Here is a 16,967-nt window from a genome sequence, read left to right on the forward strand (position 1 = left end):
ACGGCTTAAACCTTGAGAGATATCAAAATTGGACAGAAAAGAACTGTCAACAAAAAGCAAACCTGGCTGGGGAACGCAGGAATAGCAAAAGGAAAGATAAAAGAGTATTAGATTCTTTTTAAAACCCACCTTAAGAGAAGCCTCAAGGAACCTCATGAAATCAGAGAAGCCTCACATAACTCATTCAACATAATTTGGGGCACAGTATTCTAGTGAACCAAAGGATTAGCCTGAAGATTTAGGAGTGTAAACCTGACAATACGACTGTTAACTGTCTCACCTGGGGGAAGTCAGTAGTCCCTTTTATCTCTGATTCCAGCTGAGGAAGGGAAAATATACTGGAGATACATACTTTGTACAAATGTGACAAAGATAAAGACTGCATCTAGGAACCTACTTTTGGTTCTTAACAAAAGAAGCACACCTAAAATTACAACCTTTCCCTTTTCTTTGTTTTAAGTGATTTTCTCAAACATTTTTAAGTGGTACACTTTTATAAGGCTTAACTAAAATACGCAAAAATCTGATGTGTTGAATAGAATGTATGGACGCTGCGATCTTGTTATGAACTACTCAGAAGAACCAGAGAAGGAATTAATTAAAGCCAGTAAGAAAATCGCCTAAATAGGAGATGTGCAGGGAAATGTGCCTGCAAAAATACTACTGTTTATGTTAAAAGACATAGTTGTTGTTATTTTTTTTTTTGGCCGTGCCACGAGGCTTAAGGGATCTTAGTCCTCCAACCAGGGATTGAACCCTGGCCTTCAGCAGTGAAAGCTCAGAGTCCTAACCGCTGTACCACCAGGGAATTCCCAAAACACATGGAACTTTAAATGAATGGCTTTAAAAGACAATGAAAATGGTCCTGCCAATCTCATGGAAATCTATAGCATACCATTCCCACAAAAGCATAAAAGTCAGAGAAAAAGTAAGTACAAGAAAACACAGAAGTCACAAAGTGAAAGACAATGCAAATTTTAAGAAGCTTCAAATCCGCCAAAAACAATGAAACACAGGCACTTCAAAATATGCAGCTTGGCTCTAAACCACTAGAAAAACCGTTAGAACAAAATACAGGTAAGAAGAGATGGTACAGGGACTTCCCTTGTCACACAGTGGTTGAGAATCCGCCTGCCAGTGCAGGGAACACGAGTTCAATCCTGGTCTGGGAAGATCGATCCCACATGCCTCGAAGCAACTAAGCCCGTGTGGCACGTTTGCCACAACTACTGAGCCTGTGCACCCCAACAAAGAGTTGCCCCTGCTCTCCACAACTAGAGAAAGCCCTCATGCAGCAACGAAGACCCAACACAGCCAAAAAAAAAAAAAAAGAGACTGTACATAATACAAAGGCAGAACAGCATACACACAGGCTGTCAGGCTATTTCAAAAGACAAAATACTGCTATCCCTAAAAGCTTTTCTTTTCTAGTAAGCCAACCTCACAAGGAAGACCAGCATGTCAGAGTAGATTTGATTTAAATCAAACTTAAATCATTAGCCAAGAGATCATATTTTCATGGACAGTATATTCTTCATAGAAATTCTACCTAACCTCACCAACCCACTAGGCTGTAAACTCAATAAGAGAAAGGGTCTCTTCTATCACTTCCTTGCTGTCTAAAACAGTGCCTGGCACATAGTAGTATTCAGTAACTACTTCTTACTAAATGATTAAAAGAATAAAATCATCCAACTATGACGTATCTTTGCGCTTTCACAGAAATATGAACAGGAGCACACAGGGATGGTCTGGATTTTTATTCCTGATCTTGAAATCGAGCTGCCCATGATCATTCATTCTCCAAAAATAAAGCCAGTTTCAGAAATAAAAGAAAGCTTTTCTTTAATACACAATGGGGTATTCTAGACTCAGATACAGCGGTTTTCCCACTAGACAGACTGGTTTTGTTCTACATAATCTGTATTTCCTGGTAATTATCTTTGAGCTTCCTCTTCCAAAGATCTAAGTGGTAAAATACTCCTTCTGCAAACAAAAGCTTTACTGAACGTATTTGTTCAGAGCCAATGGTCTGACAAACCTAGGTAATGTATCCAGTAAACATCTAACAAGCACACAAAAGCGAAATCAGCAGTTATCTCTCTGACTCAGAACAGATTAAAACCCATACATGCATTCAACCAAAACAATCTGTCTAACTATGTACTGTAAACACCAGAAAAACAAGAGAAGAAAATAAAGTTCACAAAAGTAAGTATTCTGAAGATTATTCAGTTAAAGGACCCTAGTTACACTACATAAGTTTATACCTAGATAGTGCTGGACTACTAAATTTCAGAACTTATGTTGAGAGTAAATCATCAGAGTAGAAAACAGGCAATTTAAAAGTTTAAAGATCACTCAAAACCTCGAATAAAAACTTCATGAAATGCAAAAACTCACATTTCAGGAAGATAGTGGTATTTTTGAAGAGGATCTTTCCAAAACTAAAATAATTTTTCCCCTGCAAAGATAAAGGAGAGACAGATAATTAGCATCAGATCACTTTAATTCCCAAGGCAGAATATAACTGATATAAAAACCTAAATTTATAAAATGTTGAAGTTAGTTTTCTTAACACACACACTCAAAAGGAATCAATATCCTTTCTTGTAGTAAAATTCAACCATATCCAAACTGCAGGATTGTGAAGCTTGGTGCACAGATCTGATTTTTTTCCCACAGGCCATGAAGCAAGGACTCTAGAAGGAAGGCTGCTAGAAATCCTAACCTAACTTAAATCTTCCTGGAAGGTACTCCTTAATCAGTTCATTCCCTTTACTCACTAATCACTGCCCAGAATAACCAATCATTTCTTCAAATAAACTATTCTATGAGCAGACAGCCAGACTTAACTACTATTTTACAAACAACAAGTAAATACCTAAAATTGAGTATCTTCACCAAATGAATAAGAGCTGTAATTCTTGCCATATCAAAAGCTCAAATAAGATTTGGGCATTACAACCAGTGAGCAGAGCAGAACAAAAAGGCCACCGTGGTTTTAATAAGACATGCCTTTCGGCATTTCCTGCCAGCATCTGATTTGTTGGCTCACAGGACTATAGCTCTTACTCAAATGAGGTTTCAAAAGGGTGGTAAACGGCAGAAAGCGTCAACCAATCTAGTTAACTGTTCTTAAGAAAGACTAACTTACCACAAGAAATTTTAGAATACTGTTTCTTCCGTTTTAAACATTCTCACGTTAGAATACATCGTTTTAAATGCCTACGCTTCCTAATTACACGGCAAGGCTTCGAATAATCATTTTAAAGACCAAACGAAATCAACCAATTTCGTAAGTAAAATTATCCAGTAACAAAAAAGTGCAGAGGAAACAAAAAAGAGAGAGAGAGAGAAGTCTATTTACATATCCCTCTCATTCAACCCGGGGTCACAAGTCTCTGAAACTTCTGCTGAAAGAGAAACCACTCTCCATCTATACATCAAGTTTACACATTTCCAGTCAGGCAGTGAAAGTTCTCTGACTTTGCTAATAAGAAACCGCTCCACCGCGGCTCTCCGCTCCTGAAATGACCCTGACATTCCTGCTAATCTACCCACAGAAATGTACTGCTTCCCGCTCCAGGGAGGTGAGTCCCCGTCAAGCACTTACACAGACGTTCCCGGCAATCCCACCCCTTTGGAAGCGGACTTTAGTGAAACCTTCATGGACCCCTTGGGCCGCCGTAGCCCCACCCCTTGCTCCTCCAGGTTCAGTTGCTCCTGAAGCGAACACTCACCGACGGTATCGGAATGTGCCACTTGGATCGGTCGGTAGCAGCGACGGGTGCTGGTCCTACACTGAAAAGCGACAATGGGGACGTCTGAGCCCCCAGGAGAAGAAGAATGACAGGCAGCACCTGAAGCCACGCAGCTGCCGCCATCTTCACAGCCTTGGAGTGCCTACCGAAAGCATTTCGCCTTCTTCCGGTTCGTCCCGCCCTCTTCCGGCTCCGCTCTGGGGGGCGGGATCATACGGGTCCTCAAAACCTCTGGGGGCTTGTTTGTTTTGCGACTGAGCGGCTCCGCCCTCGGGGTGTCGTCACGGCTTGGGGGTGAGGCTTTGGACCTACTGCGCAGGCGTCGTCCTGTGGTACCCTCGTCTGTTCGAGTAACAGGTTGATCGCCAAAAGCTGCCGCCTAGTTTGTTGGCTCGTCTCTCTTCCAGCTCTTAAAGGGTTTGGGGACCAGGGAAGAACCCCGTGTGTCATTTGTCTCTCTCCTCCTCCCGTTCGCCCCAGTCACTCATCCCTTCTAAGTCAGTCAGACGCTGGGGCCAGAAGTCTGGGAAAGCCGTAAGTCTGGCTACCTGTTTAGCGTGTAGTAGTAAGTTCTCGGTTTCCGGAGTCTTTAAGCAAAGACTGGAGTTTGGTGATGGTGGAGTATAAGCGTTCCTAAACTGGATAATGTAGTAGATGACCCCTTTTAAAACATCAGCCCCCAGCGACAACCCGGCCGGCACTTGCTACTCAAAACTAAACGCCGGGAGAGAGTGGGTCAGTCTTAAGTATTTGGAGTGACCGTCACTGAGGTAGATCTGCAGAAGCTTCGCCCCAACCACGCAGGCCGTCTCGGTGCTTCCTGTTTCTCACGCTCTGGGTTTTCATTCTCTAAGGGCTGAGTACACGCTTCCTCTGGTGCAAAAACCTTTCGGTTTTTAATGAAGGCAGCTCCTCATCAGCCACTCATAACCAAGAAAAATTTGATAAGTAAATCTCTGTAGAAACGCTAATTCGGGCCTGGAAATCCCAGGAACAAGTGTCAATTTGTCACTCCTTAAGGACCTGAAAGTCCCAGAAACTTGATGGTGGTGAAGCTCTGGTAATTATTTAGAAAGACTGAGAATTTAATAGATCGCCTGGGGCCTTGGCCTGAGACCTGGGAGCCTGTGAAGTGACCGGGAAGCCATGGAAGCAGCTGAGAAAAAGGAAATCAGGTAAAGGCCCGGTGGTCCAGCAGGGACTGATTCCAGGGCCCACGGAAGCAGGGGATAGGTGGTACCTGAAAACAACATTCTGGCTTTGAAGACTTTATTGATTGTTTGAGTGCATGTCTTATTTGTATGTTTTATGTTTGTGGACTTTATGCAGCTTCTCATTTCCCCAGGGAATTAATTGAAGTTAATAGCCCCTCATGAAATACTTGCAGGATGGTTAACAAAACGGAAAGAGTTGTGATCAGAACTCTTAACACGTGAATTTCAAACATGTTGCTTTCAAAGTTCAGCTAAATACACCTCTTCCTATCTCATTCCAGAGTTTATTCTTCAGTGCTGGAAAGAGACTACAAATTTCTCTATAATCTTTGCACACTTGATTAAAAGAAACGGTGACAAAGACTGAATCAATGAAGGATTTGATTTCTTCCGTTGATAAACCATGGCCAGGTGTATTTCTCTGGGCTTGTTTTCATTATATTTTGCAACTGGTGTTCAATCATAGCTTCCTGCTTAATCATGGACATGCTGACCACAGATGTATTCATCATGTCTCTGCATGAAAGTCAGTGTGGTTTTTTCATTATAGCCTGTAATTGGTTTTTTTTATATATATAAATTTATTTATTTATTGGGTCTTTGTTGCTGCACACGGTCTTTCTCCAGTTGCTGCAAGCGGGGGCTACTCTTCATTGTGGTGCGCAGGCTCCTCATTGTAGTGGCTTCTCTTATTGTGGAGCATGGGCCCTAGGTGCATGGGCTTCAATAGTTGCAGCACATGGGCTCAGTAGTTGTGGCTCACGGGCTCTAGAGCACAAGCTCAATAGCTGTGGCGCACGGGCTTAGTTGCTCCGCGGCATGTGGAATCTTCCCAGCGCAGGGCTCGAACCCGTGTCCCCTGCATTGGCAGGCAGATTCTTTACCACTGCGCCACCTAGGAAGTCTGCCTGTAATTGTTTTAATCAGTATGTGTTAAATACATATACTGAAGTAGCAATATACATACATCCTGATCGTATTCTCGTCCAGAAACAGCTTTTTTGGAAACTCGGTTTTAAAAAACAGCGGCCCCTAGATTGTCAGCATCATCTTGAAAAGCAAAGGGTTTTCCTTCTCTCTCTGTTTCTATCCTTATTCTAGCACCTTGTACATACCTCTGTTAATAGCATTTGTCAGGTTGATTTTATGATATTGGTTAAGCTCTCAAAGAAGGCTTGAACACTCTCTTTATCTTTCCTCAGAGCCCAACACTGAGCAAGAATATTCTGACAGTATTTTGTTGAATAAATATGTGGGTGGGTTGTATTTGTTGGTTTGCTTTAGGGCTTTTTGTTTTTACTCCTTCAGATTTTATTGTTGTAGTCATAGCTTTCAGTCATTTTTTTTTTTCTTAATTGGGGTATAGTTGCTTTACAACGTTGTGTTAGTTTTTGCTACACAACAAAGTGAATCAACTATATGTATACATAGATCCCCTCTGTCTTGGACCTCTTCAACTCCACCCCCTCCCCCCATTCCACCCATCTAGGTCATCACAGAACACTGAGCTTAGCTCCCTACAGCAGGTTCCCACTAGCTTTCAGTTTTACACACAGTAGTGTATATATGTCAATCCTAATCTCTGAATTTGTCCCACTCCCCCCTTTCTCCACTGTGTCCACACATCTGTTTTCTATGTCTGCATCTCTATTCCTGTCCTGCAAATAGGTTCATCTGTACCATTTTTCTAGATTCCACATATGTGTTAATATACAATATTTGTTTTTTTGTTTTTTATAAATTTATTTATTTATTTATTTATTGGCTGTGTTGGGTCTTCATTGCTGCACCACAGGCTTTCTCTAGTTGTGGCGAGCAGGGGCTACTCTTTATTGTGGTGTGTGGACTCCTCATTGTGGTGGCTTCTCTTGTTGCAGAGCACAGGCTCTAAGCATGTGGGCTTCAGTAGTTGCAGCACATGTGCTCAATAGTTGTGGCACACAGGCTCTACAGCACAGGCTCAATAGTTGTAGTGCACAGGCTTAGTTGCTCTGTGACATGTGGTATCTTCCTGGGGCAAGGATCCAACCCATGTCCCCTGCATTGGCAGGTGGATTCTTAACCACTGTGCTACCTAGGAAGTCCTTCGGTCATTATTTTTATTTATTTATTTTAAGAACTTTTATTGAGATACAGTTAACAGACAGTAAACTGCATATGTTTAGAGTGTACAATTTGGCATCCCAATCTCCCAATTCATTCCTGCCCCCAACCCTCCCTGCTTTCTCCCCTTGTGTCCATATGTTTGTTCTCTACATCTGTGTCTCTATTTCCGCCTTGGAAACCGGTTGATTTGTACCATTTCTCTATAGTCTGCATATATGTGTTAATATATGATATTTTTCTCTTTCTGACTCACTTCACTCTGTATGACAGCCTCTAGGTCCATCCATGTCTCTACAAATGTCCCAGTTTCATTGCTTTTACAGCTGAGTAATATTCCATTGTGTATATGTACCACATATTTTTTATCCATTCATCTGTTGATGGACATTTAGGTTGCTTCCATGTCCTGGCTATTGTAAATAGTGCTCCAGTGAACATTGGGGTGCATGTGTCTTTTTGAATTATGGTGTTCTCTGGGTATATGCCCAGCAGTGGGATTGCTGGGTCATATGGTAGTTCTATTTTTAGTTTTGCAAGGAACCTCCATACTGTTCTCCATAGTGGCTGTATCAATTTACATTCCCACCAGCAATGCAAGAGCGTTCCTTTTTCTCCACACCCTCTCCAGCATTTACTGTTTGTAGAGTTTCTGATGATGCCCATTCTGACCGGTGTGAGGTGATACCTCACTGTAGTTTTGATTTGCATTTCTCTAGTAATTAGTGATGTTGAGCAGCTTTTCATGTGCCTCTTGGCCATCCATATGTCTTCTTTGGAGAAATGCCTATTTAGGTCTTCTTCCCATTTTTGGTTTGGGTTGTTTGTTTTTTTGATATTGAGCTGGATGAACTGTTTATATATTTTGGAGATTAATCCTTTGTCTGTTGATTCGTTTGCAAATATTTTCTCCCATTCTGAGGACTGCCTTTTCATCTTGCTTATAGTTTTCTTTGCTATGCAGAAGCTTTGAAGTTTCATTAGGTCCCACTTATTTATTTTTGTTTTTATTTCCATTACTCTAGGGGGTGGATCAAAAAAGATCTTGCTGTTATTTACGTCGAAGAGTGTTCTTCCTATATTTTCCTCTAGGAGTTTTATAGTGTCTGGCCTTACATTTAGATCTTTTTAAAGAACCCTTTCTCATAAGTGACAGTGCTCTTTTTCTGTTGTTTTCAGAGCAATCCCCGAACTTCATGTTTTGTTGTTTACCTTGGGTAGTTTACAGAAGGATGTAAGCAGCAAGCACATTTTTGTGTTATGTTATACCCACGACACAATTTTACATCACAGTGATTTACATCCCATGTTTATGTTATAGAGAAGATACAAAAATTGGATTCACAAACCTTATGTAAAATAAGTTTCTTAAAATGTCTTTTTATTTAGTGTTGAAAATGAAGCTGTGGATAAAAGCATTTTCAAAGACTGCAGCAAGATTGCTTTCTACAGGTAAGGAGAGGAAGTGTGTGACCTAGGTAAAATAGTTCTGAAAATACTTCAAAATTGATGTTTATTAAATTTTTGAAAACTGATAGACTTTCTGAGGAAAGAGTCAGGAAGTTCAGTGATTAAAGAATTTATCAACAGGAGACATTCACCTTTACTACTTTAACTTACTCCTGTATGATTTTATTAATATGTTATTATTATAATTAATTGTATTGTATACTTATAATTAACATTACTGTATTAATAAACAGGTGTTTTATTTTAAAAGTCAAAGTGTCTTTAAACTAATGTTAAGTTTTTGAATCTTTGAAGAAATAATACTTTTATGTGGTTCAAAATCAAATAATATAAAAAGATACACATTGAAAAATGTTACTCTCATTTTTGTCCCCTTCCACCCCATTCCACATCTTTCCCTGTAAGTAACCAGATTTATTAATTTATTTATCTTTCCAGTATTTCTTTTTGTGAATGCATGTATTCTTATATCACCACCATTCTTACACCAAGTAGCTTTCTATATACATTGTTGTATACCTCTTTTTTTTCTGCTTCATAATTTATTCTGAAGAGCTCTGCATGAGTATATGGAGATTTTCCTCTTTTCATAGCTGTATAGTATTTCATTGGGTAAATTATGTTATAATTTATTCAGTCTCTCTCCTATTTCTAGACCCTTGGGTTGTTTTCAGTCTTTTCCTATAATGTCACTGCCACAGTGAAAAGCTATACATGCAGGTATATTTATAGGATGAATTTCCAGGAGTGGGATTAATAGGTCAAAGAGTAAATGTATTTGAAATTTTAACTGTTACCAGATATCCCTCCATAGAGATTATGTCATTTTGCACTCCCCTCACCACTACATGATTGCCTGTTTCCCCAGAGCCTCAAAACATATTTCCTTAAAAAAAACTTTCGAGCACCTACCTTTATGTGGCCCTGAAACTGAAATCACAAAAAAATATATCATAGTTTTCTGATTTATACACACTACTCTAGAGGAAGAAAATCATATTTTAATCCTGAACAGGTACCTTAGAGGGAATTCTATACTGAACTCCTGGTCACTTTGTCAAACCATTAGATTATATTGGATTTCCACTAAGATTTATTAAGTTTCTATTAAAGTGTACATTTCATGGAAAGAGGGAGGGAAATCAACAAGCTAATAAATGTCATCTATGAAAACTGCCCCACTTTTTCAATAAAGGGGACAAGATACCATTTTTGAGCAGTGTTATGGTGAACAATTTTATTAGCATTCTTATTATTTTATTAATTGTGTTGGCACTCTTATTAGTTTTATTAGCTCTCTAAAGTATTGATACTCCTGGTAGTGCTTTATTGGAGTACTAATATACTGCCTGTGCCCAGTTCACTTACTATCAAAGTGAATTTTAATGACTTCCACATGGTAATATAGTCTTTTGGAGGCTGAGAGTCACAAATCATTCTCAGGCATCTGTATACTCCAAATCTGTAGGCGTCATAAACAGCGGCTCTCCAAGAAGTCTACCTATCGGGCATTACTAAACTCAGTCACGACAGGCAAAGACAGCACCAGGTTCCAAATCATCAACGAAGCAGCTAAGGTGAGAAAAAGCATTTTCTACAGAGAATTATTTGTTTCTACATTTATTTGGGTTGAATGAAGTAAATTTCCACAAAGGCAATTAAACCATGTATGCTTCAAAAATAAACTGTGTGAGAGAAGTAATGCTGTCTTTTTAATATCTACACAATTCTACTTTAAAAGTAATATGACTATCAACATATAGATTGCCTTGTATCAGATGCTTTGTAGATGTTTTACAAATGTTTTTTCCTTTCAGTTCATCTTCAGAATACATCTAAGAGGTACATTGTATCATCCCCAATTTTCAGATAAGGAAATTGAGGTCTAAAAAGCCAGTTGCTCAAAGTCATAGCTAGTAACCAGAATTTTCACCTGTGACTGTAGACTCTATCAAGCACCCACACTCTTTCTATCACTATTACATAGCGTACACTCAGGCAGGGTACCGATTCAGTGAATGTTCAAACCTCAAAATGTGAGTGGGCAAGAGGAGCAAAGGTCAATACAGTTGAATAAGTCACAAGTGTTCCCTCCCCTGAGCTGCTTCACTAACAGATCAGTGTTATTACATGCTGAAAGGTTTAGAGCAGTATCCTAAGTGCTTTTTCTCATCTGTCAAGTTTTCACACTACCTCAGGTGGGCCAGTCACAGAGGAAGTGATGTGGGCTGGGCTAAGAAGTGTGGTCATGCACAAGTAGCTGATGCTTCCAACCTGACCCTGGCTTCAGATCCTCCCCCATCTTCGAAAGGCATCCTAAGCTTCTAAGGCCTCCCAGACCAATCTGGTTTAATTGGTAATTCACTGAAGGACATAGGTTAAGACATGCAGTCTAGGTCCCATAACAGCTTGGATAGTAATTCCATCACCTCACTAACACAGCCCAGTTCTGGGAAGCAGACTGAGAAGACATCCCCATGTTCACTACAACATTGTGAGATCTTGTGATTGCCACAGCACTTGCCATATAGCATTGCACTGAGGAATCTCCTCGGAGAAGACAGAACAAAAACTGACCCCCCCAACATCAGGGCGTTCTCTGTAACATTTGTAAGGCCTTTAACTTAGCCAGGAGGCCAAACTTTGTTCCCAGGCAGGAGGAGCAATTGGACAGTGAGGAAGGCTACCTTTCATATGAAATTTTAGAGATTTTAGTCATTTCAAAGATGTGGAATCCTCTAACATAGCTTCCTTGCCTGAATAGAAGCATATCAGCAGTTCTGTGTTCTCTATCCCTGTCCCTTGTTCCCAGCTTCTGGTTACTTGAGGATGTAGTTGTGGTCGCAGCACACTTAGTTCATTTCTCTTCACTACACCAAAGGGATGGCTAGCCTTTCTTCAAAACCTAGAGCTGCTTCTTTTACTACTCATTTTTTTCTGGAGGAATTCCCCCCCTTGCTTGGCACCTGTGAGATCTTTGAGTTCACAGCTCATGGTAACTTTGAAGTCATAGTTCCTCATCTACTGATCTAAGTCTCCAAAACTTTAACATTGTTTTGTAGCCAAGTTTGAAAGCTGTTCGTGGGAAAACATGGGGCAGCATTAATTTCTTTCCTAGAGAGTCACTGGCCATTTGCATGTGGTCTAATAGACCAATACCCAGCCAAACCCCTGCATTCAGGGTCAGCAGAAGCAGTTGGCTCCAGGAATTGCAAGGAGTCCACCAGAGACCTTCCAAGAGTTGGTAAGCCTAATACCAGCAGTCAGGTCCCTTCCTTTCTCATTTTTCCTGTCGTTTGCTCTTTTTCCGCCTTGTCTCCCATGTGTCTAGCCCCAGAGAGTTTTAGTTGTCCCATAGTCAGGGCAAGAATCCCTTTCCATCCTTGGGGAGGCTCAGTCTGTTGAGCACCTGAACAGTCCACTGTCGTGATGACACATGCTGAGGCAGAGTAAATGAGACACTCGGAATACCAGTGTGGGCCAAAATGCAACTTCTCAGCACAGCTCCAGACCAGTGACGTTAGTGGTGGATCCTCTCACATGGCCTTTTACAAGACAATAGGTCAGTTTCTCTGTGCACACCTCTCTTTGGATCCTGAAAATATGAGAGACAGTGCTGTTCAGGTCAGGTGCCAGAACCAGAGGCCACCAGATCTGGATGCCTTCAGGGGAAAAGAAGCCACAGTCCAGGAGGACCCACAGGAGCTCAGCACATGACAGCACGTGGCTCAGAAGGGAGCTGAGGAGCAGGACAAGCAAGGGAAGTGATCCAGAATGTCAGCAACATGGCTCCCAAGACTGAGAACTTTGAGGACCCCTTGGAACAGACACCATGTTCAGGTATTGGAAATAACAGTGCTGCACAGGAAATCTGCATGCTCTGATGTCAGGCCTATGCACACAAATGTATGTTTCAGGAGATCACCCTAAAATTCTGAGCTGAACGTCATTTTAATGTTCTCCTCGTCACTTAGAGTTGAGATCACTTAAGGCTTCATGCCCTCTATCAGTTTGATGGGGACAACGAAGATCCAAACTAATTTCTAAAGTTGTCTGGACCTTGTATCCTGCTCACTGCATAGTCAGGGAGCCTCCAATAGAGGTCATTTCTGGGATGAAATGGTTGTTTCATGAAAGATTTCACATTAGGGTATGGTAAGGGTGTGGTCTGGAGATTTTTAAAAGGCCACATATATTCACTTATTCGATGACAGCTTTTTATTTCAGGTTCAGAGAGACAGAGCCCAAAGTCTAAGAGGATCATATTCAGCTCACAGCTGCAGTTCTCACATTTCACTGATGAGGCAGATTCTGACATACCCAGCACTCTGAGTGCCTACCTGCCCCCACACCATTAAAACTTTTAAAGCAGTAACTTTGTTGTCAGGGTCTGTTGTTAATTTTTGAATTCCGTCTTCCCAGTTGCCTTTCCCAACCTGCAACCAGGAATAAGCAACCAGGAAACAGAACCAAGTTTCCTTCAACATCGTCTTAGCTCACACTACCATAACATAGACTGGGTTTCTTAACAGACGTTTGTTTCTCACAGTTCTGGAGTCTGGGAAGTCTGAGATCAGGGTCCCACTTCCTGGCTTGTAGCCTGCCACCTCCTTACTGTACAGTTGATCCTTGAACGATGCAGGAATTAGTGGTGCCGACATCTCCATGCAGTGGAAAATCTAAGTATAACTTCACAGTCGGCCCTCAATATACATGGTTCTGCATCCACAGATTCAACCAACCATGGATCATATGGTACTATAGTATGTATTTATTGAAAAAAATCCATGTATAAGTGGACCCAAACAGTCCAAATCTCTGTTCAGGGGTCAACTGTACATTCACATGATGGAGAGACAGCTAACTCTGGTCTCTTCCTGTAAAGGCAGTAATCCCATCATGACTCTACCCTCATGACCTCATCAAAATCTAATCACCCCCAAGTGCCATCACATTGAGGGTTAGGGCTTCAACATATGAATTGAAGGGTTGGACAAGGGGGAAAATTGGGGGGGGGGGGGGCGGGGATTGACGCAGTTCACTTCGTAGTAAACATGATGTTTCTGGGACACAGTAATGTTACAAAACAAACTGAAGTGTTGCCCTGTGTGTTGCCTCTGGGTCAGGACGTCTAGGCTTTGAAGAAAAGCTTGTTGCAGGTTCAAATGCCTAAGTTTTCTTACATAGGGTCCTATTTCTTATGATAAAATAATCAGATATTTGATAAAGAAGCTTCCAGAAGAAAATCTTAAAGGAGTTATTAGTAAAATGCTTACTGCTTTTTTAGATCTCTTTTTTGCCTACTGTTATCAATTTTGTACCTTTTTACCTTCAGTCAGAATTTGACCTGGATTGAGAAGCAGAGAAGATCTAGCTTTGTGACATCAGAGCAGGGAAATTTATGCTGTCTTCTTAGTGTACCTAAAAAGCACTGCTAGAAAGGCAATTTGGAACAGACCTATGTCTTTGACCTACTATATTGCTAATTTTTATGCTTTTCATGACGTGGATGAACCATTTGGCAAAATGTTTATTTTGCAGCCTAGTTGGAAGTTTTCACTGAAGACAACACTTCTGGTGGCTTCTCCAAGGATGCAGGGATATCTCTGAGCACCTCCATGAAGTTATCCCTTGCCTCTTCATCTCAGCCTCATGAAAATGGGACTTGGCACGACCAGCCACATCCTCAACGGATGAGGAAGAACTACCACTTGTTAACCAGGATTGTTTCTGCAGAAATGGCCAGGAACAGGCAGCTAATTTGGGAATTGGCCAAGCAATCAGAAGCATACCTGGACAGGCTAATTGTCCTTGGGGAACAGGCTAATGCCCAGCGTGAACCTGCCAGTGTTCTCCATAGAGAGTCAGTGCTTGCAATAAATCAACTGGCTGCAGCTATGGAAGGGGCAGTAAGTGCCCTACAGCAATTTACTGAACTCTTAGACCATTCTCTGAATCCTAGGAGGTCTTGACCAATAGCTGGGAGAGATCCTTGCTCACTCTTCTAGGGCTTTTAGGTTAACTGTTCCTTGTATAGTAAAGAGACCTGGTGCCAGAGGAAAAGCAAGATCTACCCATCATGGAGAAGTTGATGAGGTCATAATTTCTTTTCTAAATACCCACCACCATTTAAATATGTGTTCTAGGGCTCTTTTGTTAACTCAGTCACAGTCTCTACTAGTTCTAGGTGAAATGAAAAATAAAGTTTTAATATAATTGTTATCATTCCACTGCTTGAATATACAGACAAGGCTGTTTTTACCACCATGATTTTTATAACCTGTCTGATACTTTTCCCCTTGTGGCCAAAAAAACTAGACTTATGGCTGACAAACTACCAGGTTTTATTTTTGTTGAGTATGGGAGAAATAAGATAGAAAAGGGGAATTTACACTTTCCAGACTATGAAAGGTGAGCCTCTCAATGAAAAACCAAGTAGAGACTTGTAGTATTAAAATGAAACTCCAAAATGTATTTCTTTCCTTGAGGATTTATTTCATCTCCTCTGTGTAGGAGGACATTTACACATCTTAAGTCTTTCTAGAGGAGCAAAACCCATGCTGTCTCACCTTATTTAAAATGTTTAGTTCTGTGTTTCTTCACTTATTTTACATAAATCCATCTTGCTGCAATTTGTACTGCTATTCTCTAAATATTAACATTAATTCTGAGTTTTTTGAAATCTAACTTCTGTAACTTAACATATTTTTTCATTGTCATTTTTAATATTTAATTTATTTGTATATTATTTTAAAATAAATGTCCAAACAGGTCTCTAGAGAACAGGAATATTTAGAAATTCTTAATGTTTTAGATAGATGCATAGAACATTCATGTCCAGGCTATTTGACAGTCAGGTTTTGGTGGAAGAATTGGGCAATAGCTGACAGTTAAGAAGCCCAAGGAAGTTGGTTTATAAACTGTCATCCGCATAGCCCTGAGGTTTCCGTGGAGGTGTCTCAGGACTCAGTGCGGGGAGGGGAGGGGGCTCAAAGGTAGAGGCTCTGAGCCACTTCCTGCTGTCTTCAACCCAAGCAGCTTTACTTGTTGGATTTCTGAGTCCGCTGCTGTTGATTTTTTAAGCCAAAAAAAAAAAAAACAGGAGGCAGATCATATGAGCAAATGTATACTAAGATCTAAGGAAATTGTGTGCTTGGAATATGAAGCTATGTTGATGGCAATAAAAGATAAGAATTAATCTGGATATTGACTTTGAAAAGGGTTACCTACTGGCAAAATTGGTTTGCTTAATTAAGTTAAAATGAGAACAAAATGGGGCTTTGACTCTGATTTGTATGTTTGCTTGCATAAGGTCATTATAGGAAAAGCAGGGTTATTGCTACCTTCTCTCATATAATTAGGATTCTTTCCTAGGCTGCAGCCCCAAGAACAGTCTTTGGTTTAAAAAGATAAAAATTTTTAAGAAAGTTATTTTACTATAAATGGGAGGATCTCTGAGTAAATAAACTAGATTCAATTTGTTCATCACACGTAGGCAGACAACCTGTGTGCCCTCTGCTTAGGATGTTCTTGCCCAATTTTGCCTACCCAAAGTCCTACTAATCTTCCTCCAGATGGATATCCCAGAACCCCTCTCCTTACAGTCATCAATATTCCCCTTCCTTGTTCTCCCGCAGCACTCTCCTTGTCCTGTCTCAGCACTTATCATAAAATGCTTTATGGTTACTACACACGTTTCATCTCCTCTGAATTGTGCTCTCCCTAAGAGTTTAGCCATCCCTTTCACAGCAATCAGCACCCTGCAATATTAGATGCCAAGTAAATGTTAAATTTGAGAGAGTAGTGGAAATTTATGTCTAACTTGGGACAGAATACATAATCTAACAGGATTTCAGCCTTATATTTGGACACATTTTCAAATCTTAGAATTCTGATGGCATATTTGAAGTAAATCAGATATACAAAAGAATATTAAAACATATAAGCAGTAATTACAGTATGATTGGGAGTAGGGGAAAGGGGGAGGTATTGGCCAAAGAGTACAAATTTCCAACTATAATAAGATGACTAACTTCTGGAGATTTAATGTACAGCATAGTGATTGTAGTTAATAATACTCTGTTATATACTTGAAAGTTGCTAAGAGAATAGATCTTAAATGTTCTCACCACAGAAAGGAAATGGAGATTATGTAGCTTGATGCAGATGTTAGCTAATGCTATGATGGTGATCATTTTTGCAATATGTAAGTATCAAATCAAGGAGTTGTACAACAAACTTACAGAATATGTCAATTATTTCTCAATAAAGCTGGAGAAAGATAATTATTCTATAATCAGTACTACACCATAAACTTGTTTTAAAAATGTGTGTAAAAAGCAGCCACAGCCTAGTTACCATTATTTACCTGGTCACTCTTCAGTGTCCTGTCACTATTTAAGTGCCCTGACTACTT

General features: G+C 40.3%; 2 protein-coding genes across 12 annotated transcripts in view; one reads left to right on the forward strand and one right to left on the reverse strand.

The window, feature by feature from the left end:
- TMEM87A (transmembrane protein 87A) overlaps positions 1-3,947 on the reverse strand; it is a 43,406-nt gene extending 39,459 nt beyond the window's left edge. Inside the window, exons 1-2 of one of the 5 annotated variants that reach the window (XM_057721839.1) lie at positions 3,744-3,947; positions 2,404-2,464 (exon numbers count right to left, since the gene is read on the reverse strand). In XM_057721839.1, the coding sequence (XP_057577822.1) occupies positions 2,404-2,464; positions 3,744-3,887 (205 nt within the window). In that variant the 5' untranslated portion in view covers positions 3,888-3,947. The remainder of the gene's footprint in view (positions 1-2,403; positions 2,465-3,743) is intronic. The other 4 variants (XM_057721838.1, XM_057721840.1, XM_057721841.1 and 1 more) reach the window with 4 other exon arrangements.
- Positions 3,948-3,975: 28 nt separating this feature from the next.
- Positions 3,976-16,967, forward strand: part of GANC (glucosidase alpha, neutral C) — a 68,036-nt gene continuing 55,044 nt past the window's right edge. Inside the window, exons 1-4 of one of the 7 annotated variants that reach the window (XM_057721837.1) lie at positions 3,976-4,939; positions 8,471-8,533; positions 10,020-10,128; positions 14,093-15,580. In XM_057721837.1, coding sequence (XP_057577820.1) covers positions 4,911-4,939; positions 8,471-8,533; positions 10,020-10,128; positions 14,093-14,161 — 270 coding nt within the window. In that variant the 5' untranslated portion in view covers positions 3,976-4,910 and the 3' untranslated portion in view covers positions 14,162-15,580. Of the gene's footprint in view, positions 4,940-8,470; positions 8,534-9,994; positions 10,129-14,092; positions 15,581-16,967 lie in introns of those variants that run through there. The other 6 variants (XM_057721831.1, XM_057721836.1, XM_057721833.1 and 3 more) reach the window with 6 other exon arrangements.

This window comes from Hippopotamus amphibius, chromosome 2, assembly GCF_030028045.1.
Source record: "Hippopotamus amphibius kiboko isolate mHipAmp2 chromosome 2, mHipAmp2.hap2, whole genome shotgun sequence".
NCBI classification, from domain to species: domain Eukaryota; kingdom Metazoa; phylum Chordata; class Mammalia; order Artiodactyla; family Hippopotamidae; genus Hippopotamus; species Hippopotamus amphibius.